Below are 19,815 nucleotides of genomic sequence, written 5' to 3' on the forward strand. Positions count from 1 at the left end.
TGGAAGTGGCTGTTTGGGGCTATTTTCCAGGGTACAGACTATTGCTCCAAACAGTTATCAGAAGAGGCCTTTTGAGGGAGTTTTTTTGTAGCTCTTGCATTCCTGTCATCCAGTCACATCCAACTGGTTACTTTGACTTATTTGGAAATTGCCATTCTGGGCTATTCTCTTTTGTTTTATATGAGCTCTGTGCATTGTGAAGTTAATAATAATGTGATTTTGAAAGGATCTTAGACCTAAAATATTATTTTCCATTGTCTCTCCCATGGATCTGTTTGTTTGTTTAATAAAGGGGACTTTCTACCTTGTTCTGTTCCATCTTTTTCACCATTCCCAGAGCTTTTCTGCACCAGGCATTTATTGTGTGCTCAGTGTAACTGGAGGGTGCCTTACCTCCTCCTCCTCTGGGCCCTCTTCCATTCTTTTCAACCATATCCATGTTTTTATTGGAAAGTGTGGTATTATTTGCAAATAGGATGAAACACTAGTGTATTTATGCAATTTCAGTACCCCACAGTGCCACCTAGTGCTTGTGTAATAGATCATATAGAAATGCAAAGAAAGAAAACCTATGGGAAAAAACATGTAAAGGAGCTGATCTTAATCCTGTAAAGAAGCCAGAAACAAAAGCCTTGCTAAAGTGGCAGATTAAAAGCTGTGTGTAGAAAAGCCCTCAGTCCTGAATGAATGCTGTTGAAATGGCACCCAAAAAGTTTCAAAAGCACTATTATATCAATAACTATGTTTAGCCAATTATTTCTAAACCTCCTATCTTGTGGAGTTACAATATTAATTATAAGCCACTGGATTGTGCCCCCCTCCCTTTAAGGGAACCCCTGTGTTTGGCAGAGTTTCCTGGTGAACTTGAGGTAGTCTCTCAGGGCTGGGGAGAAGCAGTGTTAAAACTGTGAATTTGACTCAGTAATTCAAAGAGAAACAGTTCAATGAAATGACCTCTCCCATAAATTTGTCCCAAACTTTGCTGATTCTTCAGCACATTTCCTTGCAAATAAATTCCACTGAACAAAACAGGGCTTATTTCAGAGCAGACATTCAAAGGATTGCATTGTTAATCAGTGCTTCCCTCTACCCTCTCACAAAACTTGATGGAATCCTTTTAAATGACTGCGTCTGATTTTGAATCAAGCATCTTTCTGTTTTCTTCTTCTTTTTGTGAGGCATTCTTACTTAAAGGAAAAAATCCAAGTATCTTTAAAACCGTTTTCCCCTTGTAGTCCAGGTTTAAGACAGCACTATATATTTTGACTTTATGTTTCTACAAATGTGCTTCAATTCTTGCCCTTTCTTTGGAGGAGCACTGAATACTATGCCTCTTGACTAAAATAAGCCACTCAAAGAACAATCTGCAGTTCTGTAATGAGGAGTGTTTTTTTTCCTGCAAACTTTCAACAGCTTTCAATATAATGTCCTTCCCCAGTGAGTGAGTGGCAAAGAAGACACCTTTTTGCATTTCCCAGGAGGGCTTTCTGGGAAAAACAAAATGGCAGCCACTGCACTTCTCTCCCCTCCTCTGGCAAAGGATTTTGCCTCATCCCATAAATATAGCCAAAATGTGGGCGGTGCTGGGAGGGTGTGTGTGTGTGTGGAGGGGGGCGGGAATAGCTGAGAAATAACCCTTTTCAGATCCATATTGCTTGCTTTTGGTGCACACTGCCGGTCAGGCCTTGTTGTTTCCGTGCAAATGGAGAGCCCCCCCTCGCCCGAACACACCAATGCTCTTCTTCAGCTGCAGGAACACCCAGAGTATGAGGGATCAGCGATTTTTCCTTATGGTCTCCATCGAAGAAGCCCAGGTGAGTTTTTGAAGAATGGAGTGTCTTTTTTTAAAAAAAATTGTGGTAAATCTCTGCTTTAGGCCATCTTGCAGGTGTATTATGATAATAAGCTGAAAATAGCACTAACCTGTAGTAGCAGTGGCTGCATTCCCACAGCTTTATGATTATTATAATGGACATTTGGGCATATGTCTTAACCAAGCTGGATGCTTCTAGGCATGTGCAAAGTGTATAAGCTCAGCAAATTCCCGAACCTATCTCAGTTCAATGGGCTTTTGAAGTTTTAACAGTATAACTTTGATGTTAGAAGTTATTATGGGTGGATATGGGTGGATATGGGTGGTAGTGACAGGGAATACCTGGGACTTCACTTAATATAAGCGTTTTTGGAGACCCCAACCATCCAAACCTTCCCCTTTGCACCTGCTTAAGTATGTCCTTCAAATCTCTTATTCAGTATTGCAGTACATTCAGGATAGCCCCTCATTAATAGATCACTGAGTTTAGGATTGCTGATTAAAATTTTTAAAATTCCAAAGAAGAGGCTGTTAAGACATTAATGAGGCCTAGGATTAAGCCCCATTAATGTGTCTCAGTCCTGTTTCCCAAAGCTGCTAATAAAAGAAGGAAAGCAAGTCTGGGGCAGAAGGCCTGAAAAGGGAGACATGAATAAATGGTGGAGAGCTGTCAGGATACCTGGAGCCATGAGGAAAATGTAGGTGTGTAAGTGTCCCATCTGCAGCCACTGTCGTCTTCCATAGCTTTGTGAATGTCCACAAAGCAAGAGAATAGAATGGTTGTTCTTGAGTCATCAATCCTTTCCTTGAGGACTAGAAACTGTTGCGTGATGTATGTGAACTGTAGTGTTTTGATTACTTGAACTGAAATTACTTTAGAAACCAAATTACAAGAGAAACTTGAAATAGAAGTGTTACAGCTTCCAATTTTGCATAATGTAGATAGACACAGGGCTAAGGTATATGTACATGATCTTGATGTCGGACTTCCACCACCAGCCATGTGACAGTGGCCGGACAGCTTCCTTTCACCATTTCTTCCTCTTTACACTGCAGAAAGTTACACTTGCTCCCTGTTCAAGGCTTGCCTTTCGCTCTTTGATTTCATTCAGCTCGTCACCTGGCTCATGAATGCTAAAACCTGACAGTCGTCTCTTCCCATCAACCCTGGCAACATGTGAAATTTTCCAGGCACAGAGTGTACCAAGGGGAAAAACATAGTAATTCCCCTCCTTCTTGCAGAAATTTGCTAGATGAAAAATAGAACAGACAGCCTAGCAATTATTCCTTGGTCGTTCCTTTGTGATAAGTCTTTGAAACTGTGTATCCCTCTGCCAAAAAAAAACTTCAGAACATTTAGAGCCTTTGTAGAAAATGGGGATAATTTAAAGAATCTTGTTAAGCATACACACCCAAAATTCAGGTTATGGTCTCATTTGAATTACGTTATATTTTGTGGATATCCTATCCTAATGTCCTGGAAACTCTCAGAAAATGCCCTATGTGGGTTCCCCTGTAAGAGTCACAGGACCCTGTCAGAGACACGATGCTTCATTTCTTTTAGGAAAAAGAAAACTAAAAGCACATAGTATACAGTTGGACTTTCAAACTCTGTCTTTTTGTTTGGCATAGAACTTCACCAGCAAGGAGCTGACTCTAGCGCTTGACTGCATGGTGTCAGTTTAAAGGAGTCCAAGATACAGTCCCTCCATTGCGCTAAAAATAGCCATTTATAAAAACCAGGTTTCAAATACAACCCTTTATCCTCCCTCCCCCTCGTAATTTCTCAGTTCATTAACACAGCTGTCCCCTCATTCACAAACAGAGCCCTTTTCTCACAGTCCCACCCCTCCCTCCCCTTTCTAAAACAAGACCAAGCACTAGAAGTACTATTTACAAGTCATCAAGCAGGGAAGAAAACTGAGTTCGGAGGATGAAGAAAGTGGACGTGAAGGAGGGGGAAGGTCTGTTCTCTCCCCCGCAGATTGGGTGGAGGTATATCTGTGTGTGTTGTGTGTTGTATTGTGTTGAGTGTGTGAGTGTTGCAGGCGAGAGAGACTTTGTTTCTCCCTTCCACATGGCTTTTAGGAAGTGTTGTTGCTGTTTCTGCTTTTGATGCAACATTCCCAGGCCTTTTTGGGCAAGCTCGGGAAAGACAAAAGGATGAAACAGCCTCCTCCAAAAATCAGGACAGCCCCAGCAGCCACTGCACAAGCCACAGACCACGAATACTCATACTCCAGTGGGATGGTCTTGTCTGATGTAATAAGCCATCGGACTGACTGTCGGAAAATCTCCAAAGACACCAACACCATCATGCCTGGAGAAAAAAAGAGAGAGGAAGGGAAGATGGTGCTCAGGAGTTTTGCCTGGGGCCTACTTCCCCAACCCAAGGGAGTATCAAACTTTTAATTGTGAACTAAGAGAATGGAAAGCCTTGTGGATGGTTTAGAGTTAATTTGACCACACTGAAGTGCATTGTAAGACTCCTTTTAACTATCAGCAGGTGTACTGCTGCACACCTTATCTATGATTTAAAGAATAGGATTTAAGTTTGTTTGCTTTGCTGCAGGCAAAAATGGGAGACAGGCATGACTGGGTGTTGGGGCTGCCCCTGTGTGAGGCAGGGATCAGGTAGGGCTCCCTTACCTGATATGATAAAGAAGCAGGATGCTGGTTTCAGGAGGAATTCAACCTCTTTGCTCAGAGCCGCTGTGATGCAGAGGGACCCCATGGCCATCAGGGTGATGCTGAGGAGGGATATAACTGCAGCCGTGATGTTCAGTTCTACAGAACGTTGTCAGATGGAGAAAAAGAGCCAGTTCATAACTTCTGGCATCTTGCAGATGACAAGAGGGGCATGCTTGCAGTATCTTGTTGTCCTACTTCCTATCTGGCCTAGCAGGGAATGTCAGACTTCTGGAGAACTGCACACACGTGTACATGCGCACACTCATCTGCAGAATCATGTCTAGATATGACGAATGTGGCTGGTGTGTGGGAACTGCCTGTGTGCAGCAGAGAAAAGCAAGATTCTGGTAGTGATGAAAACAGACTTCAAAGAGATGCATTAGCCCAGGAGGAGATGGGCTTGGCAAACCTCATGGGGCCATTGTGCCATGGACTGAGAAATGCCAGAAATATTCAGCTTACTTGTGGTTTTTATATTTTCAAAGGGAGATGGACATAGTTGTTTCTCTCTACTTGCATGCCTCTCCATAACCAGGAATCTTCTGACATAAAATGAGGCTTAACTACATAAGCCTTTCTCCTCATGTTTTTGAACTGTAGCTCCCACCATACCCAGCCACCATGGGGGTTGTAGTCCAATAAAGTGGGAAGATGCTTGCTTGAGGAAGGCTGACCTAGGGAGTCTGCCAGGGGCTTCCTTGAATACCATCTTAATGCCAGGGGCTTCCTTGAATACCATCTTAAGTTTCCCTAAAAAGTTGCAGAGCAAGCACAATGTTCCTCTGCTTTAACAAAGGCTGCAACACTCAATTGGTTGAATTTGGATCAGCCAAAAAAGTGCCCTCATTATTTGGGAAGCGGGATTTTTAAAAACATTTTTAGGATCATTTCTGAATATAAGTTCATATGAACTGAAGGTTTCAAGAAAAATAATAAAAGGGGCATCCTACTTTTCTTCCTGCCCCAGAAGGGAATCCCTCCTTTAAGGTGATGTTTGTCTTGGTACATATGGTTATTAGCTAAAAACAAAGGAAAATGCCTTTTGCTTCACATCTATTTATTTTAGTAAAATTCACATTTATACAAATCGATTAACTGACCAAAAGTTAAGCAATTCATTGGTCAGTTACTTAAATCAGAGGGCAGCTCTCAACACCTCCCTCTCCCCTTAATTTTTGTTTTGTAGAACAGCCTATTGTAGGAGGAGCTCTGTGAAGCTCAAAAGCTTGCACTGTGCATTGCAAATCTTAGGCCTGTATTATAGCTGATGATAGCAGGCTCACATCTTTCCACACATATCAAGTGGGAAATAGGGAGTGTGACTTAAAAGGCAACAAAGGTGCATTGTTGAACTCTTTCTTTGCCCGGGTTCAGAAAACATAAATGAAGTCATAGTCTCACTTTGAACTATGAGAATTTATGTTGGATCGAAATCAGGGCCCCATGTGAAAATGATGAACACAGCGGATTCAATTTATGAACTGAGTTCAAGTATTGGTGGCATTGGTAGACAAGATGGGACAAGCCTTGTGTCTGCACACACTGTCCCTTCCCTTTGTAGTATGCCAGGATGCACTCCAGAAACTTCAGTTAGCCATAGTTTCCTGTTATATCTGCATTCAGAAACAGGCTATTAGGCTTGGACCAAGCCAGGAACTTAAACCAATTTCTAGACATGGTGTAAGAACCTTGTTTGGATCCTGGTAACCATAGTTTCCTGGCTTGAACATAATGGAGAGCTGTAGTTACTTCCCAGATTTTTGCAACAAGCTGAAAAGGAAGGTTAGATCTACAGGCAAGAGGTATGCATTTAAGTCAAGGTGTGATATTCTGAGTGCAGGCCCCAACACCCCAGCCTGACATGCCTCAGATGATTGTGAGGATAAGATGAAGGGAGGGTGGTGAGGAACTGAACAAGAAAGGCAGGATCTACATGTTAAAAATAAACAGGACAATTTTTGTTGTTCCTATTGGATTCGGGGGGGGGGGTGCTAATAGGGCCTCTTGGCCACCTGTTTTAGGTTTATTGCATCTCACCTTTTTTAGTAGATTTCTGGAAGATATGGGCATTCTCTCCAGTGGTGAAGAATTTGAAATAAGAACAATTAGCTTCTGCAGAGAAGAAGAAAAGAGTGCATCAGAGCAAAGCAGGACAGAAGGTGGTAGGATGAGAGGTGGTTGTTTGAGGAAACAGACAACCAAAGATGTGTGATGACCAAAATAATGTCACATAGACCAGGACTGGCCCAAGACATTTTGCTGCCTCAAGCAAAGAATAAAATAACACATGTCTCCATCTGTTCCATGGACAAACTCCAGCTGGAGTGGCAGTTGAACCATCTTCAAAGTTGAAGATGGACTGCCATCTTCCACCACTCCCAAAGGCAGCAAGATCATTACAGGGCAGGCCCTTTGGCACACAGCTCTCTCCTCCAACATTGTGCTGCCAGCTCTCACTATCTGCTGCTTAAGGTAACCATCTCACTTTGTCTTAAGGTAGGGCTAGCCCTGAATTTGACACATATTGCTTTATTTTGCATATTTTATTCCAATTGCATATTTTTTCAATATTTGCCTTTCAAGAATTCTTGAAAGGCAAATAGACTTTGGCTCTTTGCTTCTTGTAACACAGCATGATGTGTGTGTGTGTGTGTGTGTGTATTACGTGTGAATTGCAAGTTCATAACTGAGGAATTATCTTGAAGAAACCTGAATAATTCAGTCAAAGGTACAAATATTTGCCTTCTCTCTCACTAGGTTATTTCACACATTATCACATTTTTTTTTCATGGAAAACAGAGGAGATCACTATAGGCACCACTGGACTAGCATAATATTTGTTTCTTGGCTCAAAGGAAACCTGGGACTTGTGCTAAAAATCACCTCAGCACATACAGCAAAGTACAGTTCCTATGATCTTATTTAGGGGAAGCCCTGATGATGAAACTCGTGCAAAAACTATATGAGCTGGAATTTGACTATTATATAGATGAGGAAACGTGGAGTTCAGTCACATGTAGCAACAAGAGCCCTATCAAGCGAACTTATCCAACTTTTCTCCCCTCCGTTTTTTCACTGGCCAACCAGAGCTTCCTGTTTGTGATCCAATGAGAGGCCCCAGCTTTTCAGAATGTGGAATTCTACATTTTTCTATGTAATCTGGAACACAAGTAATATTCCACAATATATTTTAACATTATATTAATATATCAAAGTGCATAATTATCTGGGAGTGTACCCTGTAATGTATGAGAGGACATCTCTTTAATACCTATTGCTTAAATACATACTCTTTAAATTTTTGATGGACTTTAAACATCTCTGGAGCAGTGTGTGTTTGAGATTTCACATGTTAGCTCTGCAGTACACCTCTTAATTTTGCAATGTGAGAGCAGTCCTAGGAATTAATAACTTGTTCCCCCTAATTTCCTGTCTTAAAATCAAAAGGCATGATGTTTTCTCAGTTCCCATGTAATTCTGTAGAGTATTAAAGGTAGTTTAAATAGTAAATAAAGCCTTGTAAGCAGAAACCTGACTAGAACTGTGCAAACTTCTGTACTATACACTGAGAGATATAAAAGTTATGTATAACAGAAAGATTTTTATTGAGACGATCAGGAGATGAAGCAACAGTTCTGCAACTGGCCCGTGCTTCTTGTATGTCCCCTGTACCAGTTTGAATGGCAAAACTTTCTTTGGGAGGCAGGTGATTTTTAGATCTTGAGGACTGAAAGATAAGGTCAGGGCAAAACAAGATTCCTTCCATCTCAGGAAGGCCTCCTCCTCTCCAAGTTCATCAGCTGCCCTGTGCAGTGGATTTAATTGTGTCCCCAGAGATAGGTATGTTAGTGATTACTGCAGCCTTTGCAGCTGGACAAAATCCAGGTCACCTGGGGGGTGGGGAGCAAGTGCTCTGTCTGTATGTGCCTGTGTGTGTGTGAGAGAGCGCGAGAGCGCGAACTCACAAGTGAGCACAGGAGATATTTATATGAGAGATGCAGGCACTCAAATATGCTATAATTTAAGATTATGGATTCTCCCCATTGGCAGCAGTTACCCCATCATATTTTTGCAAGTGCCAGGAGAAAAGTGACGTTTTGATGATCCAGCAGAGCACTGCATAAAGTTCTGAAACCTAGCAGGGTGTGTACACTTATAAACAACACAGTTTATAGGTTGACAAGCAGGTTGACCACTTATACTTTGCTAAGCTAGAGGACAAAAGGAAGAAACAGATTTGCATAAAATTGCAAATGTTACTCTACATAAAAATAAATAGAAATACATCTCTTGTGAGTCAGACAGAGAAGGCTTTCAAATAGTGGGCTGTCCTCTGCAAAGTAGGCTGCGGGGCCACTTTGCAAGATGTGACAGAGGACAAGGCTCTGATTTGCTAAGTAGTTGAAAAGGATGGGCTTTAAAAGAGACTTTGAGTAGGTGTTCCTTGTCATGCAATGGTAGTGGCAAAAGCTAGTAAAATGCATGTTTTCATGCCATCATGAAGCTCCAGGATCCTTGGGAGGGATGGCACACTTAAAGCTGGCAAGATCTGCTTCAATCTTTTTCCTTTACTAGAACCCAAAAGTATACCAGCTGCTGCCCCATACAAAATGGAGGGGAAAAAACAGACCCATCATGAATGCCTGGTACCCCTAAGCAACTGCTGGGGTCCCAGTGTACAGTCAAGGCCTACTGATTCAAACATGGGGGCAGACTGCTGCTTTCTTTTCCTACAGTGCCCCTGATACAGTCATTTGGGGGCTTCAGTGAGACCCCATCTATATATGAGGGCATCCAGCAGAGGGTGTCTTGCTGATACAAGCCCCTGGACTTGCTGCTTCTCTCCACCACTGCAATCTGCTTGTTCGCCTGCCTCTTGTCCTGGCCCAAAGGTGAGTCCTGGTGGGGAAGTTAATGCAACAGCCAGCCTCCCAGGACAAGCCTTAGGATGTAATTCTGCTGAATGCACGAACGGGAGGGAAGTGCAGTTTAAGCATGGGGGGGGCGTGATATTAGCCCCCCTTCCTTTCCTCAACCACCCATTATGTTTACATTTATTTGCAGCCTGCTGTCTAACGAGCTCAGAGCAGTGTTTCGGGGGTGGGGGGTTGTCTTTCTTAACAGAGGGCAGTTTTCTCTTCGGAGGTATGCTCAGTCCAAACAGCTGCCCAGTCCAAATTCGGTTTTGAGACTGAAAAGCAAGAAGTGGGAGGCAGGGGCCTCGAAGGAGCCATTCCCAGCTAGCACCCTCTGGGCCACAGACTGAGCAGTCACACTGGTCACTTGGTTGCTGTCTTCCCCGTTAGGATCATCAATACTCTAGCACTCTCCAAATCATATTAATTATTCCCAAATGTACATGTCTGCATAAAGATGCTTCTATGCAAAATTTACGCAAGCCTATACCCTCCTGCTTGGTACTGTGTTTCGTGTTTTCTGCATGATGCGTAAGTGGCCGCCTTACAACAACACCCCTGTGAGGTAGAGGCAGTGCCTTGCCTGTGCCTACCCCACTGCAGATTGTTTCACACATTGCATGTCAGCAAACCTGAACGTCACCACCATGCACACACCTTCCACTGGGGGCCTGCAGGAGCGGTTAATTAGTTACTCGAAGTTCAGCCTAGCCTAACGAACAGCAAGAGCAGCTCCAGTTACAGGGAGCTAAGCCAACAGTATTAACCGTGTAATTGGCTCCAATCCCTTTTTTCCGCGCTTTGCTCCTTGCCTCTGCCCAGCAAACCAAAATGATGATTGAGTTACTGCACAGTCACTCAATCTGTCAGACTAAGATAGCAACCAACAGCTCCTGGACACCGTTGTGGGAGACTGCTGAATTTATGGGCCCTGGCACTCAGCCTTTCCATTTGGCCCATTTCCTTTTTGCAGAAGCCACCTTGGCCTGTTGTGGCCCTGAGGCGGCTTGACAGAGTTAAGTGGAGCCAGAACACAAGGACAAACCAAAACCTTCACAGTTGTGCTGTACAACCACCAAGAAAAATTCCTGAACATTTGAGGACATCACTGCCCATGCCTCAACCCTTCTGGATGATTGATTGCACTGCCTTTTCTTTCTCACCTGTCTTCTCAAGGATGCTGACAAAAGGTGGCATCGGGCCCACATGGCAGCAAAGGCCCACTGGAGTCATTTCTCCTCCTCTCCATTCTATCATTTCTTCTAAACTCAAGGACCAAAGAGTCACTGCAAAAGTCACACCACTCAAATGTAATTCATTCATGCCCAGCCCTCTCTGATTTGGTGAGACGTACAAGTGAGCACGTACATCGTAGTTAAGAGGAATGAGGTTAAGAGAAATTAAAACCATTGAATGAAAAATAACAATGGTTCAGGGCATGAATCCAAGCCTATCTTCCAACATTAGAAGAGAAAGATTCAGAGAGAGACTGGTTTGAATTCATTCACCAAACAGCAAATTCAAATTCCCTCCGTAAAATTCTTTCTGACAAGAGAAGCAGCAGCCCCACTGCAGTGAAGCCTTCCCCTTAGAAAGAGTAACTTTCTGCCTGTGCTTTGATAATAGGCCTTTTTCTTACAGGCTTTTTCAGTTTTCTTAAATTTCCTGTACACTTTAGAGCAAAAATAGGGATTTCCCCCCCCCCCCATGCCCCTTATTGTGGACCACATTCCCTTGCAGTTAATCTGTGGAGGGCTACATGCCAGTTGTAGGTGGGGCCAGAACCAGCCTGGGTAGCCCCTTAAATATGGCTCTAAAAGAGGACATGCATCACCAAAAGGAGGAAAACTGAGCACATGCTAATTTATGCACACACAAGGAAATTTAGAAATTATTATAACTCAAATGGAAATATGGTAGTCTCACCATGCTCTCAAAGTCTGTGACCAAATGACCCATGTACCTGCCTGTTCAATCTGCTGGCGGGTGTTAACCGTGGACAGGCAACTGGGTCATTATCCTTGAAGTGGAATTCGACAGGCCAGCCTTTCAGAGAGTGGCCGGCAGCCCTTCAGACAGATCATTGTCCTTAGTAAAAGGAGGCATGGCCACCCTGCAGTGGCACGGCTAGTCCAAAGAGCAAGACCACTGGTTGTTCTGTCTGTCCGTCTTTTCCAATCCCTTTTGTTTAGCCTCCTTGTTTCTGTCTCTTCCTTTCTCTCTTCCCCCCTCTTTTTCAGCCAACCCTTCTCATGCCCCCCTTGCTCCCTGCATAGTGGGCTACAGGGCCAAGGATGGAAGTCTGAACTGATCTCTTGCAGAAAGCCATTAAAACCAGGCCAAGAGGCACAACTGCTTTAGGGCTACTGGTCATCCATCCTTGTAGAGCAGAGATGGGAAAGCCTTTGTGCTGATGCATGCGACACAAAGATTGCCAGTTGCGTGAGCTTTGTTCTCCCAGTATTTGAAGACTTCCTCCCAGCTCAGCTCACTTTCTAAGACCAGGCTGGGTATGAGAGGAAGTCTGAAAACACTAGAGGTACAGACTCTGGCAGGTTTCATTGCAGTGCTACTCCAGCATGACTCATCTGGCTAGGGCATGCTGGGAACTGTAGACCCTTTTTCTGCCTAAACTTGCATGCTGGCAGAAAGCAGCAATGAATTGAAATGACTCCTGATGAAAGTGAAAGAAGACAGTGCAAAAGCAGGACTGCAGCTGAATATTAAGGAGACAAAAATCATGACTACAGAAGAATTGCAGGACTTTACTGTCAACAATAAAGAAATTGTGAAAGATTTTGCATACCTTGGCTCAGTCATCAATTCAAAGAAAGACTGCAGCCAAGAAATTAGAAAAAGACTGAGAGTTGGTAGCGCAGCAATGAAGACACTGGAACAGATCATCCAGTGTAAGGACATTTCACGGGAGACCAAGGCCAAGGTAATTCACATTGTATTCCCAGTCACTGTGTGTGGGCATGAAAGCCGGACAGTGAAGAAAGCTGACAGGAAGAAAATCGATGTGTTTGAAACATGTTCCTGGGGAGACCTTTGTGAATACCCTGGACTGACAGAAAGACAGACAAGTGGGCCCTGGATCAAATCATTCCAGAACTTTTCCTAGAAGCAAAACTGACAGAACTGAAGCGGTCATAATTTGGGCACATCATGAGAAGACAAGACTCCATAGAGAAGACAATCATGCTAGGGAAAGGCAAAGCAAAAGAAGAAAAGGAAGACCAGACATGAGACAGATGGACTCCATAAGGAAAGCCACAGCCTTGAATCTACAAGAGCAGAGCAGGGCTGTGAACAGGACATTGCAGAGCGCATTCATTCATTCATTCATTCATTCATTTATTCGTTCATTCATTCATAGGGTTGCCATAAGTCAAAGGTGACATGATGGCACGTAACAAACATACATAGGATTGTGCCTTAGTTCATTCATACCAAAAGAACTATTCTAGTTTAATCTTGGGGCTACTGATTCTTTCCAGGGAATGATCATGCTGCATACAATGGCTACAGTTTCTACAAATAGAAAAGGAAGTGACAGCTATAGGCATAAGGATACTTAGAAAACTATTAGAAAAATAGTAAATAGACAAGGCAGAAGTAAAACTGTAATTCCAAGGCACGGCCTGACTAGAGCTAGCTGTGTTTTCAAGGCCCAGGATGAAAATTCCCCTGAGCAGATGCAGAATGAACTTCTTTTATTGCAAGCCTTCACACATGAGGGATTAGATGGGTGGTCAACAGATCATATGGGGTTTGCTGTGGTGGTGAATGTGGCTCCAACATCTGAATTTCTAGAAACAGAGATGCTACCCAGTGCCCACGTTTATTGGGAAATAGATATCTGTCCCATTTCCTCACCCCTAGACATAAATTGGGAAGGAGCATCCCTCATGCTCCTGTTGTACACAGAGACCAAGAGGCTTACTGAAGAATAGAGCAACCACTGCCATGCTCTCAAAGATTTGTGGCAAAATGATTGTTCACCTGCCAGTTGCCACAACCTTAGCAGAACATCTGATGTCCTTTGCCTAGTTCCATCCTTGATAATGGCCTAGTTTGCCTATTTGTGCTCAACTAATCAGATACCAGATGCAGAATGCTGGTGTCAAAGAAAAGCTATGATTAATACCAGGAGGGAAACCAAATCCACCGTTGTTTTTAGACAGGCGGGCCAGTGCCTACCATAGAGGCCTGGCTCAGCCCTTATGCTCCCTGCCCCATTGTCAGAACCTGGTGCCTCATTTCTGAGCTAGAATGTGTCCAAGTATAGCTGTCCTTCTTATATTTCCAAGGCATTTCTGGCATCTCTGACATACCTCCCCTGGGCCTCATCTTTTCATCTTTTTTTTTTTTTTTACTTATGGTAGCAGGATCGGTGTGATTTGTTCAATGTGGAGCAAGCGTGGCATTGGAACCAGATGATGGAAATGTTTCTTTAGTAGTGGCGGGATGGTGCTTTATTCACCTATGGGAGTGAGGTGATGGTTGAGAAACCTGCATGCCATTTTCAGGGAGTGGCCAGTTGTGGGGTGCATCTGCATTTGTTTAATGCAAATCTGTGGCATCATTTGCATTAAATAAGTGCCTTGATTTATGCAGTTGTAGAGTGCATTTGCAACATGGCCATCATTCTCCCCAAAGCTAGGTTTCCATAAAAGGCTACCTTTGAAGACTCTACAGAAACTTCAAGTGGTTCAGAATACAATCTTGAACCACTTGAGGATCTGTATTGAGGAAGAACAAAGGCATCTCAAGAACTTCCAACTTCTTTCTGGACAGAGTTCAAAGTGCTGGTCTGACCTGTAAAGCCTAAACAATCTAGGACCACAATATCTGAGGCCTTCTCCCCTATGATCCTGCCCAGCTGTTCAAATGTTCATCAGATGCCTACATCTGGATTGTTTTTATTTTTAGCATGCATCACTTTGAATCAGTATTGTAAAGCTGTTGTCAACATTCAATTGAAAAGGGCTATGCATAATTTTAAATTAATAAATAGGGATCCTTCTGAGGCTAACCAGCCACTCCTGGGGTTTACTTTTCTGTGCAGTGGTGAGGGCAGTTCTCCATGTCTGTCCCTTTGCAATGGCTTGAAAACTGCTACCAAGTGTACGTTGGAAACTGCAAGTGCAGGAGATCTGTATTCACACTGGGGAGTGCAGAAAGGCCAGTGGAATTTGGCACTATGACTATGTTGGAGCCAGTGTCGGGCGGTGGTTAGAGTACTGGACTGGGAACCCTGGACATCCAGGTTCTAGTTCCCACTCAGCCATGAAGCTACCACCTTGCAGGGTTGTTGTGAGGATAGAATAAAACTAAGTATGATGCCTTAGGTTTCTCACATGAGGGAAAAAAGTGGACTATAAATGCAGCGTAATAATGCATGGAGAGGGAAAAAACTTGATTGTCTGCAAAGGCAGCAATATTGTAATATTGCAAGAGTACAGAACTTGCAGCTCTGCAGATATTGTTGCACATCCAACTCTCACTATTATGACTAATGGTCAGGGCTTATGGGAGATGTAGTTCAATGACATCTGGAAGGCCAGAGGCCCCAAACCCTATTTATAAGGATAGGAGAGTGGAGAAGAATCACAGCTATAGAGGGAGAAGGCTTCAGGGTAGAGACAACAACAGTGGGGAAAGAAAAGAAGTTAGGAAGAATATGATGTTTAAAGGGGAAAACCTCAAAGGGGTCTTGTACGGGGACGGCCCTAGGATAGCCATTTCAGAGTTCCCTCCTAGATGCATCGATCTGGTGTGTTTATTTTTGTATTAAAAGCTTTTAAAACTTCTTCACAAATACTGGCATGTTATACAAGAGGGATAAAATTGAACATGTTCCACATAGAACATAGTAAAACAATTAACATCTTAGCAAACCCACCCTGCCACCGCCACCGGTGGACTAAACAGAAACCAGCTTTAAACTGTAAAGGTACTTTAACTAAGAAATCACTTTTAACTTGATCTGAATGGCAGTAGTGCCAGCACCAGTCCAATATTTATGGAGAGAACACTGCAGAGATGGTGCATCGCCACTGGGAAGACTTTCTGTCTTGTTCCTGCTGTTCAGGGTTTGATTATTTTTCTGGTCAACTAGGCCTGGCAAAAAAGTAAACCATGTGTGTGCACTAAGGCAATTAATATACATTCTTGAGGACACTCAGAAGTAATCAATCACACCTATCTGTGATAAGTCAGGATGTAGTCAGTATCTGTTATCTGGACACAAGATGAAGCCTGTGTCTTGCAAATCAACATCAAAGCAAGCAGATAAGTGTTTATTAATTGGTACATCTGTGATTGCTGTAGTTTGCATTCTGTAGTAATTGGATAGGTTTCTATTTCCCTCTGTATAAGCAGGGAATGCTATATAAGCATGGGGCTTGTCTTGGTGAGGCGAGAAATGTTTTGCTTTCAGGGGATATTCTGACAGGTTCAGATCTCTCTCCTGCAATTGCTGGTGTGCATGCTTGATTAGACTAATTTATGTGAATGAACTTAAATGCAGAGTGAAGTTCATTTTTTGTCAGCACTGCATAATAAACTTCCTCTGGTAAAAGAACCCAGATAAGAGCTTCCTCTGAAGGTCTTAAACCATGGGCAATTTGGTATTGGGAAAGGTGTTCTTCAAGGATCTGGGTCTCAAGCCACTTGGGGCTTTAAAAGTAAGAGGCAGCATCTTGAACTGGGCTTCGAAGCAAATGGGCAGCCAGTGTAACTCTTTAAGAATCCACAAGGCATGATTCTATCTGACAGTTACATTCTGTAGTAATGGCAGCTTCCAAGTCCTTTTCACATATAATGTGCTACTGTAGTCCCATCAAAGCAGTAATTACTCTGAGCATGGATTGCCAGAGGGTGGATAGCTGTCAGAGGCATAGTTAGGGCCAAATGTCAGGGCCCTGCAGCCTGAGAAGGACCCCCAAACAAGCAGTTGCGGGCAGGCCACAGTGTGGGTTGTTTCCCCAGGATTTCTGCTTTCTCCCACATTAGAAAGAACCAGCTGAGTTTGCCCCCCCTCTTCAGCTATACCCACCTTCAGCAGGTAGCCTGGTGACTACTGGAGAGTCAGCCATTTCTTTGGTGGCACCCAGTGATGGTGCTCCTTTAGAAAATACGCTCACATGGGATCATTTTTATCTGTCCCAAGCTTTTGTTAGTAACTAGTAATTCTAATGCATGCTTGCATGGAAAGATGCGTGTTATAGATGTTTGGGTCATTGTTTTATTTTGCTGCTGATTTGATCAGGTGTTTGTGGGGGGTCTGTTGTATCACCGCCTCAGATTTGTGTGGGTTTCTGCTGATTGACTGACTTTAATTGTATAACAGCAATGACTTTATTACTGTTCTATACCCTTTTTAATGGAATGTGTAAGTAGCCTTAAAGGCAACATTGCTATAAAGATGCATTAAATATGGTTTAAACTGAATAAATAAATACATAGCATCCAAAGTGAGGAGAAAGCCACATATTGCTATTGCCATGGGTCCCCCCTAAGTAGAATTAAGTCTGGATTTAACCCAGTACTGTAAACAACCCCCCTTTCTCAGATCAAGTTGCACTGGGATGCACCCAGAAAGGCACCACTTGGTAGATGGTGCATTCCTTGGGTTGGTGGAAGTGCACCTCCTTGTCCTCTCCTTCTCACAACAGTCCCGTCAGACTCCTGGGAATGCTACACAGAAAGTTAGAAGACCCTGTGGAATGGTGTTGTGGGGAGCAGCAGGTACTCCCAGATCAAATGGAGGCAGGACTTTTCACAAGCTGTGCCTTTGCTTTTTCTGGAAGGCAGATCTTGGACTGAACCCTTAAGGCAGACAATTCTCTTATACTTTGTAGAGCACCATGCACAACAAAAAAAATGACAATGGTAATAATCATAAACAATTTTAAAGCAGGTATAGAAAAGGAAAATATGTGAGTTTAGACGCAACAGAGGCCCAGGAATTGCAGGCCTCTTGCAACCTAAAATTTCAGTTCCTTGTCCTTGAATAACTGTGCTCAAGCCTGTGCTCCTTAAAGCTTTTGCCGCTGCTTGGCTTACTTTAGGGCTAACCTTGGTGCTCGACCATTTGTGTGGGAGAAGCAAAACTCTGCCTGAGCCCACCTGCCTTTGAAGCACAAGATGTCTTTTCACAGAGCCAGGGTGGGGCAGAGAAACGACTCCCAACTTCACACATTCCTTTTAAGCAACTGGAACCATTTTATCATGCTTTCCCTTAATCTCCTTTCCTCCAGGCTAAATCTGTCCAGCTCCTTCCATCTCCCTGTCTCTCGCTCTGATTTGTCTGGCATTTCAAGCCTCCACCAATTTGCCTGTGAGTCAAGCAGGGGTTTAAAAACAACTCCGCCAACAAGGCAACAGAACAGGAAGGGGTTTCACCAGGAGCAAGAAAAGGCAAGAGGCCTTTCAGGACATCAGAAGGTTTATCATAAAACCTGTCCTTGGTGTCAAAACGACACGTGAGCATCCCTTTGCTCCTGCTGAAGCAGCAGAAGGATGCTGCTTGTCTCTAAGCACCCCCTGGCAAAGAGGCATATCCTGGCATAAAGTCGGAGAAGATGCTGCTGCCCATAGGAGGCAAGCATGAAACCAGGTGAGGTGAGCCAGCAGCTTAGGAGGCCACGCTTTGGACCCCCAAAGAGAAAAGCCATTGCACAAGAGTGCAGAAGCCAACAGGGATGTGCATACAATGTATTCATGCTGACCTGTAAGGACAGGTACAAATTCAGAATTTTTATTCTAATGTAATGAGAATATCAGTATGCCTCACCATAGTGTGGAAGTCAGACCTCAGAAGATCTGTGTGTGTCCCTGTTCAGTCTACTTGTGGCGTACCACCCATTGATGCAGGACTGTTCTTAAGACTCTTTACCTTTCAGCAGGATCTGAACAGAACAGCTCTTTCGACAGAGAACTCTTTCAGGGGTCCTCTTGGAAAGGCAGCCCTTCAGACAGAGGTCTCTTTTCTCCAGGGAAATGCAGCCACTTTCCTAAGACCACTCAGCTACAACCGGACAATTCACGCACAAATTTCTCTTCATTTTGTTATTCCACACATCTGTGTGGCAGCTGATGGGCCCAGTTTTTGCTACTGAGGTGCATCAGCACATGGCACCCCCAACCTCCCTATTATATATTATAGATATATAATACCCTAGACCAGCGATGCCGAACCTTTTAGAGACTGAGTGCACAAACTGCAACCCAAAACCCACTTATTTATCGCAAAGTGCCAACACTACAATAAAACCTGAAAACAGCCAGTCCAAGCAAATATATATATATCCTTGGCAGTGCACCGACCAGCCATGCAAAAGCTCAGACGAGCCACAGCTAATGAGTCGCGGCACGTGATGTCATCGACTGATGCCGCAACACCTTTCCAAGCATGTCCATGTCCATGCCCAATACGTGCGCAGTTACTTGATGCTTGGCTGCTGCGGTGATACTGGGGGGACATGGCTCGTATGCCAACAGAGGGGGCTCTGCGTGCCCACAGCGGCACCAGTACCACAGGTTTGCCACCACTGGCTGAACCCTACCCTGGTGCACTCCGCTAACCCTAATATGGGCTAAATTGCCATTGAAAAGAGGGCGATTTTGAAAAAGCTTTCCTTGAGTAGCCTTTTCTGCACGGCTTATCATTCCTGTCCATTCTAAACACATTCCAACCATCGAAATCATGCCAGGGCACCTCGTTTTTCTAACCCTAATCCTGCTCTGGTGCACATCCCGAACCCTAATATAGGGCTAAAGTTCCATTGAAAGAAGGACGATTTTGAAAAGGCCTTCCTTGAGTAGCCTTTTCTGCACAGGTCATCATTTCTGTCCATTCTAAACACATTCCAACCATCAAAATTATGGCAGGACACCTCGTTTTTCTAACCCTAACCCTACCTTGGTGCACACCCCTAACTCTAGCATAGCACTAAAGTTCTATTGAAAGGAGGGCAATTTTGAAAAAGCCTTCCTTGAGTAGCCTTTTCTTCAGAGCTCATTCTTTCTGTCCATTGTAAACACCTTCCAACCATCAAAATCATGGTGGGACACCTCGTTTTTCTAACCCTACTCCTGCGCTGGTGCACATCCCTAACCCTAATATAGCGCTAAAGTTTAATTGAAAGGAGGGTGATTTTGAAAAGGCCTTCTTGAATGGACTTTTCTGCACAGCCCATCATTTCTGCTCATTCTAAACACATTCCAACCATCAAAATCATGGCAGGACACCTCGTTTTTCTAACCCTAACCATACCTTGGTGCACACCCCTAACCCTATTATAGCGCTAAAGTTCCATTGAAAGGAGGGCAATTTTGCATAGGCCTTCCTTGAGTAGCCTTTTCTGCACAGCTCATCATTTCCGT

The 19,815-nt window shown here is 43.7% G+C and overlaps 1 protein-coding gene across 1 annotated transcript in view; it reads right to left on the reverse strand.

Moving 5' to 3' along the window:
* Positions 1 to 3,821: 3,821 nt before the first annotated feature.
* The window catches only part of CACNG6 (calcium voltage-gated channel auxiliary subunit gamma 6), a 25,399-nt gene continuing 9,405 nt past the window's right edge, over positions 3,822 to 19,815 (reverse strand). Inside the window, exons 2-4 of the mRNA XM_044448069.1 lie at positions 6,542 to 6,616; positions 4,463 to 4,600; positions 3,822 to 4,133 (exon numbers count right to left, since the gene is read on the reverse strand). Coding sequence (XP_044304004.1) covers positions 3,898 to 4,133; positions 4,463 to 4,600; positions 6,542 to 6,616 — 449 coding nt within the window. The 3' untranslated portion in view covers positions 3,822 to 3,897. The remainder of the gene's footprint in view (positions 4,134 to 4,462; positions 4,601 to 6,541; positions 6,617 to 19,815) is intronic.

Source organism: Varanus komodoensis, unplaced genomic scaffold (assembly GCF_004798865.1).
Source record: "Varanus komodoensis strain SLA01 unplaced genomic scaffold, ASM479886v1 scaffold53, whole genome shotgun sequence".
Classification (NCBI taxonomy): Eukaryota; Metazoa; Chordata; class Lepidosauria; order Squamata; family Varanidae; genus Varanus; species Varanus komodoensis.